The sequence below is a fragment of the Pseudopodoces humilis genome, chromosome 19 (genome assembly GCF_049639895.1).
Source record: "Pseudopodoces humilis isolate 2021_Gansu_Grassland_sample_001 chromosome 19, ASM4963989v1, whole genome shotgun sequence".
NCBI lineage: Eukaryota > Metazoa > Chordata > Aves > Passeriformes > Paridae > Pseudopodoces > Pseudopodoces humilis.
Window position 1 is genome coordinate 11,390,054 of NC_142218.1, and position 16,996 is coordinate 11,407,049.

At 40.6% G+C, this 16,996-nt stretch overlaps 1 protein-coding gene and 1 long non-coding RNA gene across 2 annotated transcripts; one reads left to right on the forward strand and one right to left on the reverse strand.

Moving 5' to 3' along the window:
* Nucleotides 1-741: 741 nt before the first annotated feature.
* Nucleotides 742-14,255, reverse strand: EDN3 (endothelin 3). The gene is made up of 5 exons (XM_088064738.1): nucleotides 13,958-14,255; nucleotides 13,400-13,616; nucleotides 2,244-2,408; nucleotides 1,642-1,746; nucleotides 742-902 (listed from the first exon to the last, which is right to left on the reverse strand). Exons 1-4 carry the CDS (start codon nucleotides 14,007-14,009, stop codon nucleotides 1,674-1,676), a joined length of 507 nt encoding a protein of 168 aa, XP_087920864.1. The 5' UTR covers nucleotides 14,010-14,255; the 3' UTR covers nucleotides 742-902; nucleotides 1,642-1,673.
* Nucleotides 14,256-14,458: 203 nt separating this feature from the next.
* On the forward strand, nucleotides 14,459-15,849 carry LOC148182825 (uncharacterized). Its single transcript, XR_015774195.1, has 3 exons — nucleotides 14,459-14,597; nucleotides 14,732-14,852; nucleotides 15,085-15,849. It is a non-coding gene; the product is annotated as an uncharacterized LOC148182825 (long non-coding RNA).
* Nucleotides 15,850-16,996: the final 1,147 nt, after the last annotated feature.

Below are 16,996 nucleotides of genomic sequence, written 5' to 3' on the forward strand. Positions count from 1 at the left end.
ATTTGGTGCTGGTGTTTCAATGGAGAGAAAAAGGTGGGATCTGCAAAGCCCAGGGGATGTGCTGTGGCTGTGGCTTGTAGCGGCTTGGGACAGCAAATGGCCAGCACAGAAATTACTCTGATGGCATCAAGTTCCACAGTCCTACCCTTGCATCTGTAGGAAAATTCTTTGGGATGAATCACTGAAGTTCTGTTCACCAACTACAGTGCATCCCCAAATAATCACTGTGTGTTTGAACTTTCCAAGCACAGGAATACTTTGTGTCTAAATTAGGTAATCTATTGCATACTCAATGTATAGTCATAGCTTGCTATAGTTTATAATAGTATTTATATTAGCCATTCATATTTATTCTGCATAGATACTGTCATTTAAACATCTGCCACAAAGTTACAATATGATGATTCAGGCTTGCATACATTAACAAGAGGAATATTTTGTATCTGTTTATTCTTAATGAGAACTCATGTAGAGGCAATCTTCCTCTAATTCTCCACATTCTCCACTTGCAGCTGCCTGCACAGAGCTGTGGATGGATTCCTCAGACACAGAGCAAGCAGTGAGTGGAACAGTTTCTATTGTACTTGTTTAAATCACAGAGAAAATTGTTTCCTGAAGCTTTGCATTGCTGAAGTTTGGGTCTGCCTTTGAAGTCTTCCACAATAGTGATACATTCCCTGCCAGGTTACATGATAAAGGTTATCCTTTTCTGAGGCTCTCTCGAGGGGAGAAAAGCTTCTTCATACAGGTTCCCATGCCCTCAGAGTGGCCCTGCTGAAATTGAAGTGTTGCCTACTGCTGAATTCTCCACTGGCATCACACTGAAGCATCAAGTTTGTCCATCTCAAGGGAGAGTTGTAGTTTAGGTTCTTGTTCTGAGCTCCAGCAAATAAATGGTAAAGCTTTAAAGAAAACAAACCAACAAATAAATACACCCAAACTGTTGATTATTGAACACTAAGTCCCTGTTACCTGAGACAACTGTGGTTGCCCTCCTTGGCTATGTGTACACAGAGCGAGCTCTACGCAGTTCTCTGATTAGCTCTGCTTGAATAATTACAGCAATAAATTCAGCTTGGGGACTTCTAATCCAAGTGCTGCCCTTCATAGCAAAAAAATTGGGGTACTGGTGTGACATTTTTAGAAGTGGCAATATCTGAAACTGGCTACTGGGTTGCAGTAACCTCCCTATACCTGACATCAAAAGCAGATTTCACCTTTTCCCTTCTTATTTCTCCCACAAAGCTTTTCCTGCTTCTTTACCTTAACACTTCAGCTTTTACTGAAGCACTAAACTGGGACCTGTAGCTTAATTTGCTGCAGAGGTGAACGAGGGAAAACATGACAGACAGGAACAGCCCTTGTACTAAAAAAAAGAGCCAACATATGTATTGGCTTATAGCCAAATAATTCAACTTCTGAAGGAGTTACATCAGCACAAGAAAGGTTGTAGCAGTTCTGTGTATAATAAAATTTATTTTAAAAATTAAATTAGAAAAAAAAACCCTAAACAACTCATGGCCAAATCCTGACCTTGTTTAGGAAGGAGTGATAATATTCAGTTGAAAGAACTAAGGGTTCTGCAAGTAAAAAGAACATTTATGGAAATATTTCTTTTTAACATTGAGTGTCTGTACATACCTGATTGTTCAGAATCCTCCAAACTCTCTGTGCTACTGAATGAAATTGTCTTCCTCTTCCCTGCATTGGTCTCTCTCCTCTGTCTTTTTCATCGATCCATGATTTCTGTAGAATAGAGATTGCCTAAACCTGTCACTGTGTTCTCATTAATGTCCCCATAGATGAAATGGCAATTTCATTCTCTTTGCTAGACTGCATGAAACATTCTAGAACAGTGCAATGTTCAGCATGCCCCTAGCTGGACAGATCTGCTGCTTCAAAAGCACCACATCATAAAAAGAAATAGAAAAAAGAAAATTCCAAGCAGTATTGGCTGGCTCTGGCTTCTTTTCTTCACTTATTAAACTCTGATGTGACACAGGAGTTTTCTTGCTTTTTTCTTCCTGTTCACTCCCCCATCCCACTGAAGGGGAAGTGAACAAGCATCAGTGTAAGTGCTTGGCTGCTGGCCAGGGTTAACCCACCACAACTGCAGAGGGGAGTTTTATTTCAAATCAATATCTTTTAATCAGTTCCTCTCAATAAATGCATCTTGATTAATTTATCTGCATGAAATGGCTTCATCACGTGGCCAGGTTGCCGTGATAGGGAAAGACACTCACCTTCTTCTGTCCTGCATTCTTCTGCAGAACTGCAAACACTGCTTGTCACGAGCATCCGAACAGGAACATCGGAATGAGGACTGGGAAGTACTTTGAGTCTGGCCTGTAGACCTTTTGCCTCTAAAGCTGCCTCTGTAGTTAGACAGTCCATATGGCACAGTTCTCCTGTTGTGAGAATCACATGTATTGTGTATTTTAGGAACCAATTAAAATTATGTTCCATCTCTTTTCTATTTTAGTGAAGAAATCTATTGATGGAAAGCAATAAATAGTGGCAGGAAAATCAAACCTTATGCTCATGTAAGTTCTCCCTGTACCATATCATAACTTCTGCTCCATTAACTCGGGCTTTCACCAAGTTATAAATAAGCACACAGTCAGCTCTACTGGAAGGATTAATTGGCAGCTACACTATCAAAATAAAATTTGGAATACCTAAGAGATTATGTAAATACATGCCCAGGTTATTATTTGTTTTACTCCTCATTCCTGTGTTGTGTTGGTTTCCTCACCCAATGCACAAAATCTGTTACATTCAATGCCTTGGCTGCTCTGAAGTGATAGAAGTGCCCTGCTGATTTCACCAGAGCACTAACATTCTTCAGTTGATATGCAGTTCATGGTTCTGAGCCTGATTTGCCACTGATTTTATCATTGAGAAACTGACAAAAACATCAGCACGATTCATTTACTACATCATGTCTGGAACACTGGAGTTATAAATGTGAGAAACTCCCAGATAATCCTCCTTGTATTGTTCCACCTTTCTGTGAGAGATCCTATTCTGTGCTGCAGCACACCAAGAAATAGTAGGAGGTACCTCTCTTTATTTCCTTGCATGATTTGCTCTTTAATGGGTTATAGTCAATGTTATTATCATCAGAAAAGGACATGATTCTCTACTGCCTGCTAACATCCCCAGAAATAGTTTTATAGTTTGATTTATTAAATTACTCTCCTCCAAACTGTTAAAGAATCTCAATCAACAGCAGCTGTACTCCCCATGAAACTTCTGGAGACTCATAAAAGTTCCTGAGGACTTGAGAGATGGGCTAAGCAAGCCACAAATCCACGGACACTAAAAATCTGAAGAGAATCTCATGTTCAAAAGCAAGAAGGAGGAGGGGAGGAGTGAAGGGGAAAAAAAAAATACGAGCAAAAGGCCAGGGAAGAGGAAGCCAGAGTCAATCTAGAAAGGTTACTGAAAGGTTACAGAACAAAGCCTGAATAATGAGTCTGGAACCACTACCTTCACATAGCTCTGCTTCTTTCATTTGCTTTCATAAAAACATCATTAGGCTGCTAATGGGAAAGCTGCAAATGTTCCATTTTCCCACACACATGGTGGGCTGAAAGGTTCAGAAACATTATTTTCCTAATCTCTGCAATAATTTTTGGTGCAACATCAGTACAGTTGATGCAAATCATTTATTCAATCCTCTGCACTTGTAGTACATTTGTAACAGTGCACCTTGTCTTTCACAGCCTGAACCTGTCAGGTTGATCATAAAATCATCCTGAGAGAGAGAGAAAATCACAAGCAATACTTCTGTGTTCAGAGCCCAGGGGATGGTTTTTCTCCAGCAGATCCTGGTCTGCCTCCATGCAGAAAATGTTCTTTAATTTCACCATTTTACTCCTATGCCAGGACACTGGGAGAGACCAAGAATATCCATATTTGTCTTAAAAGACTTTAGGACTTCATTTTGGCCTCCCTTCTCAAACCATCATATAAAAAGCTTTTTGTTGTCTTTAGGATTAGGAGCAAGTTCCATTTTATAATTTAAGAGTATTCATAATTCTATACTGACATCTGCTTTAAAATAATGACAGTGAAATGGCTAATGTAGGGAATTTCTGACATAAATAATAGCTCCATGGTTGTATTTTTTTTACACATTCATGTTTTCTATAAAGTAAGAACTGGTATTTAGAGGCAGGAGTGGGGGAAAGTTCCTTTATTTTTAATAGTGGCAAACCCTCTGTGAAGACTGTCTGGTAAAATCCTGTTTTTCAACTTCCTGCTCCAACTGAGACTGAAATGAAAAGATGAATTTTGTGTGTTTTAGACAAATGTTAGAGCCCTGTTTAATGACAAATAATTTCAGATAAAAAAGCTTCTTGCAGCTTTTGCAAATGTCACCCTACATTATGCTAATGAGACATAAAACACTGTAATATGTTATTCTCATTACTTAAAGTAGTTCCTTGTTCAAAAGTTCACTCTATCAAAATATGATACTGGGCTTTTTTACTCTAATTTTCTAAACCAAAAGCTCTGTGGGACTGAGTCACAGGTTGCCCTGAGTCAGAGGCTCTGCCTGAATAGCCAGAGAGAAAGAAGGGTATGAGTTTTATTCTTAATTGCTGCAATTGGCAAATTAATGGACCAGCCAGAATTGTCAACTTTCAATTTTACCTTAATCCATCACTATGTGAAATACAGTGATCGAGGAAGGGGCCCATTACCAATCTGCTGCCTTTCCTAAGAGACAGTAAATTCCAGCAAACAGGGAGGAGTGGAGAATATAATTATAATTACAAGTGATAAGAGCCATGAATCACAGCCTTAAGCAAAGGAGGAAATTGATATTTTAGATACTGCTTGTGATCTTTCTAATGAAGTATATTATGCTTCATAGCTTAGAAAATGTACTCATGGCTACTTCATTCTCAGTGGACCAGAAACATCTGCCAATGCAACAACATTTTCAAGTGTTTCAAAGACTTTTAACCCAAATGTCCAAGTGAAGTTTTTGTATAAGGTAATGTGCAGATTTGCCAGTCAGAGATAGAAATACATTAATAATCCAAATATGCCTGGTTTTGGTTTCTGATCCATAAATTCAAACCCAAAGCAGATACACCTTAAAAGCAACCCAAAGTCTTTCCAACAATAATCATGAAAAGCTTGATGACCTGAATATACACAGGGCACTTTGTGTCCCCTCAGTGGAGATGAGGATCAGCTGAAGTAGAGCAGAGGCAGAACTGGGGGGATCCTGCACTACAGTTCCTTACACTGTGTTCCTCCTGGTTATGACCCAGTCCCTGCCCTAAGTACTGGCTAAGCCATATAGTAATTTTTTTTAAATTTCTCTGAGGCATCCACAGGTTTTCAATTAATTCATTTTTTAAGTTTTGAATTTCATGAGAAAATTTAAATTCCTGACCTTTAACTCAGTATGCAGCATTTCTTTAGAAGAATAAAATTCTCCTGAAGTATGCTAATATAAGTTTAAGATATATTTATAGCTAAGGTGTTCTGTGACTCCTTTATGCCTTTCTTCTCTACAAAGTGGAGAATAAGCAAAGACATTTCTAAATCAGCCTTTCCAAGATACTACTTTGAACTGGTATCTGATTGGCAACATCCAAATCTGTGATTTCTGAGGAATTACACTCTTTTGGGAGGTTCACTATGATTACTCCAGCCAGACAGTGAGTGCATAAAGGTCTCCATGCCCAGTTCTTCAGCATTTTCTTACAAAGAGAAGGTCTGAGTTTAAGGAAATAGTTGCTTCTTCAGTATAAGCTATTTGTTCTTTACACTGTACGCTAAAAAAAAACCAAAACAACCCAAAAAACTACCACAACTCTCCAGTACTTACAATTATTCCATGTGTTGTAATTGTGATTAGTCAGTGCAACAGATAATTAACTGAAGGTAATCTCATGTATAACAGAGCAGCACAGAACTAATCAAAGTACAGTGTGTTCTTGTCAGATTGGGTATCAGTGGCTGAAATAACCTAGATTATTTGTGTACTTCATGTCCACAAAACACAATCAGAAAAGCTCTCCCCCTAAGAGCCAGCTAGCTCTTGGAGCAAGGTGTTGCCATTAAATTAACAGAAATAGGCACTTGTTTGTTGAAAAAAGACAAGAAGTACCAAGTAATTGGTACCAAGTGATTTTTCCATTGAACAGCTGAACATTTTCCACAGAAGAAAACTGCCTGTTGAAGGATTAATACCTTCAGGTTAAATTGGGAAGTAGGATTTGCCCGAGTCCTGCTGTCCCCCACTCACAGTGAATGCTCAGAGTTCAGGCAGACAAATCCAATTGGTTTATTTTAATTTTTATAACATGTGGCTGAGTTTCTCATGCTACATTATAATTGATCTATGAGTTGCTATTATTTTTTACTTTCCCAGCCACTTAAACACAGTAGATACCTCCAGGGCACTGGAGAGTTTCAGGCAAAACAAAGGGATGAGGGGGTTGCAGCAATCATCTTAGATGCTGTGATTTCAGGATTCAGCAATATATTTTCTGGCACACACCCAGGCCAGCAAGGCTCCCAACAGTCTCCAGTGTTTTCAGGCAGTCCCAAAATGTATGGGATCCCTGTAAGGATCACTGAGAGCAAAGAACACAGAAAGGAAGCAAAATTTACCGTCCTCCAAGTGAGACAAAATATGCCCAGAATGAAGGATGATGCCTGGGGGAAATAACAGATATTCCTGTGTATATTTTAATATAAAGGTGCTGCAGTAGCTCCGTGTAGCTTTACAGATGAAGAGATCATTGGCTGCTCTGGAAGTTGGCTCCAGCTCTTGCTATAACAGGCGTGAGATTTTAGGAGTTCACAATAGAGGTATCTCCCATATTAACCCATCCTTATCATTATTTAAGGAGTAAAACATCTCCAAAGGATGCCTGACTTGTTGCTTTGGTCATCCTGTCCACATTCTCAGAAGCTGCACTTTTTCTGAGTAGCTTTTGGAAGTTATTTTCAGATGAAACAACTTTTATCCTTTATAGCCACACCTTTCTTTTCCACATCCTCAATTTAGCAGTGCTCAGTGTTCCTAGATAATGAACAGGCTTCTATTATCCAAAAAGGTGCACCTCCACAACCTTGCTATCTTATCCTTTAATTAATAATTGCTAATTTGCGAGGATGCCAATTAGTTTTAGTTCATTAATTACAGCTAACTTAGGTAATAAGCCAAGGATTCCACATATCTGCTTCATCACTCTGGTTCACTGACCATGTGAGTTCCTTGATTTTCCTCCCCCTGGGGCTTCTTGGTACCCAAGTCAGGCACTGTGAGAATCTGGAGGCTGTTTATCACTCTCCATCCTCCTCCTGTAGCTGTCAAAGGGATGTTACAGGTTTTGTTTCTCAAATATGGTCAGAAGAATATCTGAGTTGTGGAGTGAAAAGCTGGAGTGTATTCATTGAGGTAAACACCATGAAGTAAGCCCGGGGGTGTCCATTAACATCCCAAATCCCCAGAGAGGCTGGGTAGAGCTCACCTGACCTAATAAACCAAGCCAGTGTTTCACAGAAACACCTCTCTCAAAACACCTCTAAGCACCTCCTTCAGTGCCTCATATCAATCCCAGTCCTGTTACAAGATATATGATCATTTATTTAAAGAAATAATTAAAATTTGGAGCAGCATCTTTTGTCTGTCAGGCACAAACTCCTATTATTCCTTTTCTCCCTCTGACTAGCAGTCAGTACTATTATTTAGTGGTTCTTACCACTTACCAGTAGCACAAAACCAGCCCAAAAGACAGAGCAGCTGGGAAATATAGAAGAAAGGAATCAAATTAAGATTTTTTTCAAACCAAAATTCAGAGTACTTACTGCTGCTTCAGATGCCACCACAGCAGTGCACACAAGGAACACACACTAATGTACTTTCCCACCTCTCTCTACAGCATGTACAGTTCAAAATCCACCGCTGGTTTAAAAACAAATAAAACAAAAACCCAGGGGAAAATAAACACATGGTGTTAAAATATAAGACTGGTGAAAGTGACTGTGGTTTGACAGCCCTTGAGAGTGTTTATTCTTAGAATTAGAGCAGCAGGAGCAGCAGTAGTGAAATTTCAAAGCCCTGGCTATCAGCGTGTCTCATCCCTGACCTCATCTTCTCAGGGCCAGCTCCTGCAGGGACATGGGATTGTAACTGCAGAGCCAAATCATTTCAAGTCTTTCTGAGAGATTGCTATAAAACATCAATTCTGGGAGCACTGTCAGTAAGCTCAGAGGACATGTTCTACTTCTAGACTGAGGAGGGCATGCAAGCTATACACACTTCAGACAGTGAGACACTGAAAGAGTGAGGTCAGTACACATTTTAAATATGTAAGAATATCTTTTTGAATAGAGAGGCCTAAAATCAAATCAATTTGTCCATAATAAAATATAACAATTTCAACAGGAGCCTGTTACTATGTTCAGTAAATCTGTTTGAAATGTTCTTCATTTCACGTGAAGATTTTGCAAGACAAACAGATTCCATGTGAACATGTGGATTGTAAAGATTGCAAAAACAGGGTAAGCTTCATTCAGAAAAATACAGTCAACTAGACCAAGATTCATCATTCCAGTTTTGGCACTTGGTTCTGATGGTTAACCATGTGCACTGTTCAGCTGACATATCAGCTTCCTTGTTTGAGCTTCCTGGCTGGCAGCCACTGTTTTATCATCATGCCTTTGGCTAGCAGGGATTTTCAATCTGATCTAGATTTTATAACCACCTGCTTAATTGTTTTGCTGAACAAGAGATCTTTAGCTGTGTACTTTTACTTCCAGTAAAATACAGGTTGTCACCTATACTTATTAAATGATGAGTATAATTATCCAGAATTGGGGTTAATTTAGAATATCACATAATGTCTATAAGGATTTAAAGCATCTTAAATTTTGTAATGTGGGCTTCTGTTCAACAAAATTCAATCACCAAAGAGATGCAGGTAACAAAAAGATGTTATGAAGGAGAAGTTGGCCAGCAGAACATGCAGTTAGAGAACAGTAAATCTTGTCTTTTGGAACACCATTCCAAGACATCATCTGTGTGTGTGAGTAAAACTGTGAGTGAAGTGATGATAGCTACAGATTGTTTCCATTCTGAGATGACTTTCTGATGGTAACCTAAGTCAGTAATGAGCAAAGATCTTTAACTGGTATTTGTTGGAGAGCTGGGTGCAGGTGGGATCTGCTTAGGCTGTTTAGTCCTGACAATCCCATTTGTCATCACTTACACCAATGACCACAAGTGTCTGAAAAGCATTTCTCACCTCAGCCAGTGGTCACCTGAGGTCAGGAAAACACATTTCTGTTGGGAACTGTCTGGAGCTAACTTGTTGCTAAGGATTATCTGAGTTGCATGAGTCACAGAAACAAATTTCTTTATTAAGTGAAAAAACATCAGATCCTTCCAGTGCTCACACAGCACGGGACACTCACCAGATCCTCTCCCAGTGTATCTCACACAGCAGAGACAGACACAAGTCCTGTCCATGTCCTTGTCCTCCCCCAGAGGAAACAGAACATGTGTTAAGTACAGAGGATCAGAGCAGCAACATGGTGTTAGATCAAAATCTGCCTTTCACTGTCTATCCAATTTTCCTGATTCAGAAATTCATGTAACTGGCAGACAGAACTCTTAGATCATCTTGTAACTGGTCTTTACAGTGTGGTCACAGAATTTCATTCAGTCACTCCTCTTTTGAACATAATAACAAATACCAAAATGATATGTCATTTAGGGAAAAAAAAAAACACTTTTGCTTTTAGACCCTTCAAAAGAAATGTTCTTATTTTTGGTGCATAGTTTGAATGAGGAATTCTCCATTGGAAATGTCTGGATTATTGCCATAGATTGTCATTACACTTTTATTTTAGAATTGAAGACCACTTGAGTATCTGTGCCCTTATGATAATAACATTTTCTTAGGAGTTGTCACCTTTTAATCTATTACTCATAATTCTGAGTATTGATAAAGCTTCATGCAGCAACATTAATGCTATTAACTGAATGAACTGTTATTAATGAACTTATTATTGCTGTTGGATGCACCACCTCAGTTCATATTGAAATATGGACACCTCTGAAGAAGTGCAGATCTAAAAGTAGTCTTTCCCATATTTTCTTCTCTTGCTTATATTTTCTTCTTTAACTTACAAAATTAAGCATCAAGCTGTGTCTGTATTACATCAGTAGTTACTGTTTAAAAGACAATTCATTCTTTAAAATGTGTCTGTAGCTATAGATCAAGATAAGCATAATTAATCACTTGACAAAAAAATGCATTGCAAACTAATTCCTGGATAATCAATCTTATCAGTGAGAACAGTTCACCAGCTTTTAATTACCTTTGTTATGCAACATTTGTCTACACCACATAATTGCATTGTCCTCTTCCGACTTACCTGCCTTTCTTTAGGTCATCTTCTTTTCCACTTTCCTACTGTTCCCAGAATGAAACACTCACTATACCAAAACACTGATGCTCTTCGTGGTCAGGATTAACAGCAGTGGTTTGTAGTCAAGTATAAAGCAATACTCAAAACATGTGTGCAGAGATAATTTCTCATTTAATTGGAAAAAGCTGCAGGGAGTCAAAGGCTCCACATTCTGCAATTTTGTGCTTTTCTACAACTGTCACCCTGCTGATCTAAGTGGTTTCTCAGCAGGGATAGAAATAGACCTTCTATTGTCACTCTGCCTCCAACAGCTTCAATAAAAACTTTAACTGCTTTTCCAGAAAAGGAGGAGAGGCCATGACCAAGATTTGTTTTGAATATATTACAACAATGCTTAACAGCTCCTGTTGGGAAAAGCAGAAGAAACTAGAGGAGGAATTAAAGTTTGTTTGTAAAGTATAGAGGTGAGAGTAGTCTGAAAACAGAAAGTACTGAGGAATTTTTGTGGGGAAAAAGAAGCGATAAAGTGAAATAAATAAGGGGGGAAAGAAAGGAAAACATAAGAAACAATTACAGAGTCTTGGGGGGAAAAAGGTAAATAAGCAAGAAAAATACCAGAATCAACAGATGTCAGGAAAACTCCAAACTTTAACACCAACTTTCTGGCCTCTCACTTTGTTTATGATCCTCCAGGTTGCATTGGAGCCAAATTTTTAGTAAATATAAAAACTTTCCACAACATGTGTACGAGAGCAGCATAAAAGTCCCTTTTACAAACAGCCAGTCTGTACACATCCAGTGTTACTTCCATTTCAAAGAAGTAGTGTAACTTGCTCAGGATATTAAATTGCCTAAGCAGGCCTGGTTCCTCTTATTCACTTCCAGAAGAACCTCTTGACTTCCTGAGATGTTATCTGAAATCAATCACCAGAGTAGAATTTGTGCCTGTTCGTGGCACATGGAATCTTAAATCCTGGTCTTGTTGCACTGAAATGGTTCAAAATATCCAATACACTTAATTTAATGTTTACCTCTGCCCTGGGAGCATTCCTAGGAAGAATCCTGGGAGTTTTGAAAATCACAACTGTCCAGTTTCAGAGGGAGTTTTGTACCTCTGTTACCTGTCCATGAAGCAGGACAGCAAAGCTGCCCAGTTCAGACAGAATCCAGGAAACCGAGTCCCTGCTGATTCCAGACTAATTTCACCATCATCCACTCACTCTTTGTCAACCTCAGAGGGCTCCCAGCACCCCAATTCACTCAGTTCCAACAGTGTTGTTAGGTTACACAAGTTCATGTCTTTGGAGCTTCAAATATATTATTCTGTGTGAATAATTAATGTTGAAATGGAATGTGTTCATTCCATGGTTTGCATAGAAACATCCCATGGCATAAAAATTATAAAAAGAGAATTTCCTAGTCCTCACTAGGTTAACCTATACCCAGTGGGGGTAGACTTTACAGATCTGAAAGATTCGCTGCTATTTTATGTACAAGTGACTTCAGTCAAGAAAGCAAAGGCTTAGAACCCCAACTGTTTAATATTTGGATTATTATACAGACTTCATTGCCAATTCATGAAAATATTATATGCCTTAATTTCTAATTTTTTGTTCTTTCTTTAGTGATATTGGCATAAAACTTTCATGTAGGAAAACTCTCTACATCACTGAATTAATGCACACAAAGTAATTTTGGAACTGGAATGAAAATTGTAAGTCCTGTAGACTTAAAACAGGATATCCTAAAAAGAAAAAAACAAACACAAAAAAAAACCCAACCCAGTGTGTGTTTAAAATTAGCAGAAGTCTATTTATTCAGTGCGTAGGGGAAAAGGAATGTCATTCTCCCATTTTCACTGGTGAGCTCTGACTTAAATTTACTGAGTCATAAATATTTGGCTAAAATAACCCTAAGTAATCCTGGGGTGGATTAGTGCAGGTATGGAACTCAAAGAATTGAATGACATGTGTGAATACATGATACTTACAGGTTGGTAGAAGTTCAAAAGACTTCATCAAGACATGGCCTCTAGCCAGGACACACACGTGAATTTACAAATTAAGCGCCCTAACCCCCATTTGACTTAACCTAGTTTACAGCTACTTTCTATTTTTCTACTCCTTTTGTTATTTTAATCTCATTAAAAGCTTTGCAATCGATTCAAAGGCAGGTCTGAATCTTTACAACTGTTCCCAGACTGTAGTCACTGCAAATACTTGGCCACATGTGCTGAAGTTCACACCACAGAGTCTGAAAAACTTTAATTCTTGAAGCTATTTGTTTTAAGGTTCATTTGATCTCCTGATTATTTTTGCACTGAGCTGATCTCTGTGGTTACTACAGGACCCTATTAGCCTGTGAGAATCTTTACAAATCTGAAGTCTGTTTTGGTTACTCAGCAAGACAGGATATATACAGTGGTGTAGGAAAAAGAGGCCTCTAACCTTTAGGATGTAGGCAAAGTGTCGCTCTTCCTGGATGCTTTCTTCCCATTAAACACTGTCAGTACAGACAGCAGAGCAGCTTTTCTGCACGTGTGCTCCACCCCCAGCTCCCTGTGTGGAGCTCAGAACTTCCAATCCAGGCTTCAAAATTTGTTTTTATTACGAGTTGAAACAAAAGCTTGTTTCCGCAGAGCACAGTTGTAAAAGACTTTTGTAGCATCTTAAAATCTGGCATATTGAATTTTTCAAACGTTATCCTAACGTCTCGGTATTTTTCCACATTGATTTGTATCAGAACTAGTACAGCTGCACGTACACACACTCTTCTCGCTCTCCCAGCGGGTGAGTTGTTAGAAACAGATTTCTCGTGGGAAATCGGCGCTTTTCCCTGCTGTCAGCCCTGCCCGGCACTCCGCGGTGCGGGGTCCCCGGGCCGGGCAGGTGCTCGGGGGGCTGCGCTGGGCTCCCCCCGTCCCGTCCCGTCCCCGCGGGGTCCCGGGGCTCCGCGCCCGCTCCCGCCCGCCATTTCCCGCACTCACTCGGGGGTGTTGATCCAGATGATGTCGAGGTGGCAGTAGTACACGCACTCCTTGTCCTTGTAGGGGGAGCAAGCGCCGCGCCGGGCCCGGTGTCGCAGCGCTCCGCCGTCCGCCCTGGCCCTGCCGCCCGCGGCCGCCGCCGCTCCGCTCTCGTCGCGCTCTCGGTGCCCCGGGCCGGCCGCCGGCAGCGCGGAGCGGGGCCGGGGCAGCGCGGTCCCTGCAACAGCCGCGCTCAGCTCCCGGCAGCTCCGACCCCGCACACCCCCGCCCGCAGCCCCCCCGAGCCAGCCCCGCTCCCTGCGGAGTCCCGGCAGCACCGTTATGTTTGTGTCCGCCCCGGGCTGCAGCTGCCTCTGGGTTAAACCTACGGACGGCCAAAGGATGGCTTTGGCGTCTGGCTCTTTACAGCGCACCGGAGTGGGCTGCTGATTACAGCCCTTTGGAAGGGGGGGGGGGGGGGAGGGGTGTGGAAAGAAAAGGCAAGCAGAAAAAACCCACCCAGCCTTTCTTTGTGTGCATACGTAGAAGTGGGCAAAGAAAGAAAGAAATTCACGTTACCTGCAGTCGACGTAATCGTAAGTCCAAAGAGGAACAATAAACCCAGCTCCATTAAACCCAAATTGCACGCTGGTTAACTGCAGGCAAAGGTGAACTGCAGGACTGAATCGTTCCAGGAGGAATCACTTCAGGTTGGAGGCAGGGAATATCCTGGGGCTGGCGGCACACGCTGCTCCCGGGAGCCAGCTCCCACACGGAGGTGTGATTAGCTCTTCTCCCTCGCAGTTATTTTCCTCCAGTGCAAACTTAGTCCTGAAGGGGAGAGTGTTGTCAAAAGAAGGGAAGATCCATGGCTCGGCTTTTCCCACACACACCTCCCACCCCACCCCCAAATCTGATCAGCAAGCGGAGCTGCTGTTTTCCAGCTGCAGACGCCTCCCACCCGCCGACAGCTGCCGGCCTCCCCCGGGGCTCGGGCCGGGGGCGGGCACGGCCCCGCACCGCCCCCGCTCCCCCCGGCAGGTAAAGCACGGATAGGGCAGCACATCCTCCCGGGAGCGCCGGGGAGGCACAGCCTGCTGCGCTGCTCTGAGTTCAGCGCTTTTAAATGACCTGATCCTGTTGCTGCTCCGTGTCCGAGTCCAGGAGGAATCGCTTGTGTGATAAAAACGCAGATTTTTGAGTCAAAACTGAACTACAGGTTTGAGAGTTGTTTGGGGCTTTTTAAAATTCTTTTTCCCCCGAGACTCTGCCACTGATTTCCCTGGGTGAAACTGAGTCATTAATTTATTAATACTTTCTTTTCCCTACTTATCTGTGAGCACCTCTTTGCAGGCAAACCCACCTAGAGTGAAACACTTAAGACAAATTTTGTATTTGCCTGATAGCTGAGTCTAGAAGAACACTCCAGCCTGTGGCCCCATTTTCTATCTTATCAGCTATTAAGTGATAATAGGTAAGGGTTTAAGGTAATTGGCTATATCTTTCCTTGCAGTAGTTTGTGTAGTACATCCTGTTATGGGAAAAGCACATGGAGAAAGGTTGCAAACTTAATTGTGAATATTTTAAATTAAATTCTAATGTTTAATTTATCAATGTTTCAGTATTAACAGAAAGATCTGTAGTCAAAATTTCTTTTATGTTTCATGCCAATTTAACACTTGTACTAACACCTGGTTTGCAAGTAGAAAACTGATTGGAGGATCACCCAGGAGTTACTCAAGTGAGGAACACTGTTGTCTACACATTCTTCTCCAGCCCTGCCCCCGACTGCAGCTTCTGATGTGGACTATCCAGTAACACTTGCAAAGAAACCTCATTAAGATGTCATGTTTTGTCAGCTTGTCAAGCCTTGCCTTTTGTCAGTGCCTGAAGATTGAGGGTTTTGTAGTGGACATATTCCCAGCTGGTCACAAAAGCACGATGGTCCCCAGGCAGGGCAACAGGCTCCAGTGAGCTCACAGCTCTCTGTGGAAATCTCAATTGCTCTTATTTCATACAATTTGTGCAAATGACAAGATGTTCTCATAATTAATACAGGGGGGAGTAAAACCCCTGTAAATTACTAAATTCAACAGTATATTGAAGTTCATGCTTGAGCTGGGAAAGAAGTGCTTGCTCACCTTTAGGGATGAGGAACTGCAGTGGCCTGAATGTTTGTACCCTTTGTTTTGCTGGGCTGTGTGTTCAAGTCGTGCTCCCCAAGCATCAGCAGAGTTACAGTTCAGCCTCACAGTTCTATGTGTGCTCTGTTTTGAAAAATATTGTGACAAAACATCTCTGAGAAAAGGAATTGGTTTGAAGTTATTCCCATTTCTTATATATCTAGAAAAAGTTATTTGATTTATATCAGGAAGTTCTAGATACCGTGCTCTCGTGCTGTTGGATACAGAATTGGTTTTGACAATTGCTTATGATTGTGTTTATGTTTTATGTGTTTATGTTTCATGTGTTATGTTTTAATTATCAGGAAAAGAAAAAAAAAGATTTATTGTGCAGTTACTGTTTAACAGAACACTGAGTGAGTGGGAAGCGATTACATGTTGCAGGTATTATAAGTAATAATGACATTATTCTACATTCTGATTGATTAATTTCATTTTTGTTATTGCAACAGTTATTCATTTTTATAATAATGGTGCAAATTTATCATAGAAATGAGAAATATACAACTGTATCATACATATAGATATGTCAACAACAAAAGTTGTGTTGTGTGTGAACTGATTTAACATTTTCCTAAAAAGTATTCTGCTTTCTACATGAAATTTTGAAGGCATCTTCTACACTGCTGTACTTTTCCTTCCATGTGCTGTTTAATCTCTGAAGAGCCAGGGGAGACCATATCAGCACCCAGTGCTGTGCAAACAAAAGGAGTAATAAAATATATTCTTAAATCAGCTACCAGGGTTCAGAAATTAAGGGCGAGGGTTTGGCCAAATGACCTCATGTAAGCTTTAGAAGAAGATAAGGCATAGACTCTCTACAGGAAGAAAGATAACCTCATCAAACGAATTAATACTCCTGGTACTGCAGGCCTGATTCTCATTTGCATTGATTATCAAGTTGTTTGGATCATATATTACCTAGTTACTTGAGAACTTTCTGTTTCATAAATACAGCTCTCTCAAAACAAGAAAGCTGGTTAAGGAAATATCAACAAATACATTTTTAAAACCCAATCTCTGTTTTGCTTTGGGATAAGAAATAAAAGGTATCTGGATACCATTGTCAGTGATAGTCATACATGATGCAAAATAGTTTTGTAAATCTATTTAATGATTATGTTTTCATTTAGTAAAAAAAAAGGAATAGTATCCTTGAAGCCAACAGATTTAATTCATAGTATTTTTCAGCTTTTCCTTTAAAATTGTTTTAACTTCATAGATTCCTTTTTCTTTCCCAGTTTCAAGATCTTTAGGGTTGATGGGTACTTTGCCTAAATCTTGAGAGTCTTGGACAAAACGTGTAGAATTAATCCTTCTCTTTATACCTTCAGTATTCCCAATTCCAGCACATCCCTTCCTGCCCTTGTGCAGCCCAGGCTGGCAGTGCTGTGAGCGCAGGCTCTTCTCTCCACAGACAATGGGAATTCCCCAG

Bases quoted from the DNA above. Each gene is read 5' to 3' on its own strand.
- EDN3 (XM_088064738.1), bottom strand. From the start codon at position 14,009: ATGGAGCTGGGTTTATTGTTCCTCTTTGGACTTACGATTACGTCGACT. The intron at 13,617-13,957 runs GTAACGTGAATT...CGGCTGTTGCAG, and splicing joins TACGATTACGTCGACTGCAG to GGACCGCGCTGCCCCGGCCC. The intron at 1,747-2,243 runs GTGAGTGTCTTT...TCTATTCTACAG, and splicing joins AGAATGCAGGACAGAAGAAG to AAATCATGGATCGATGAAAA.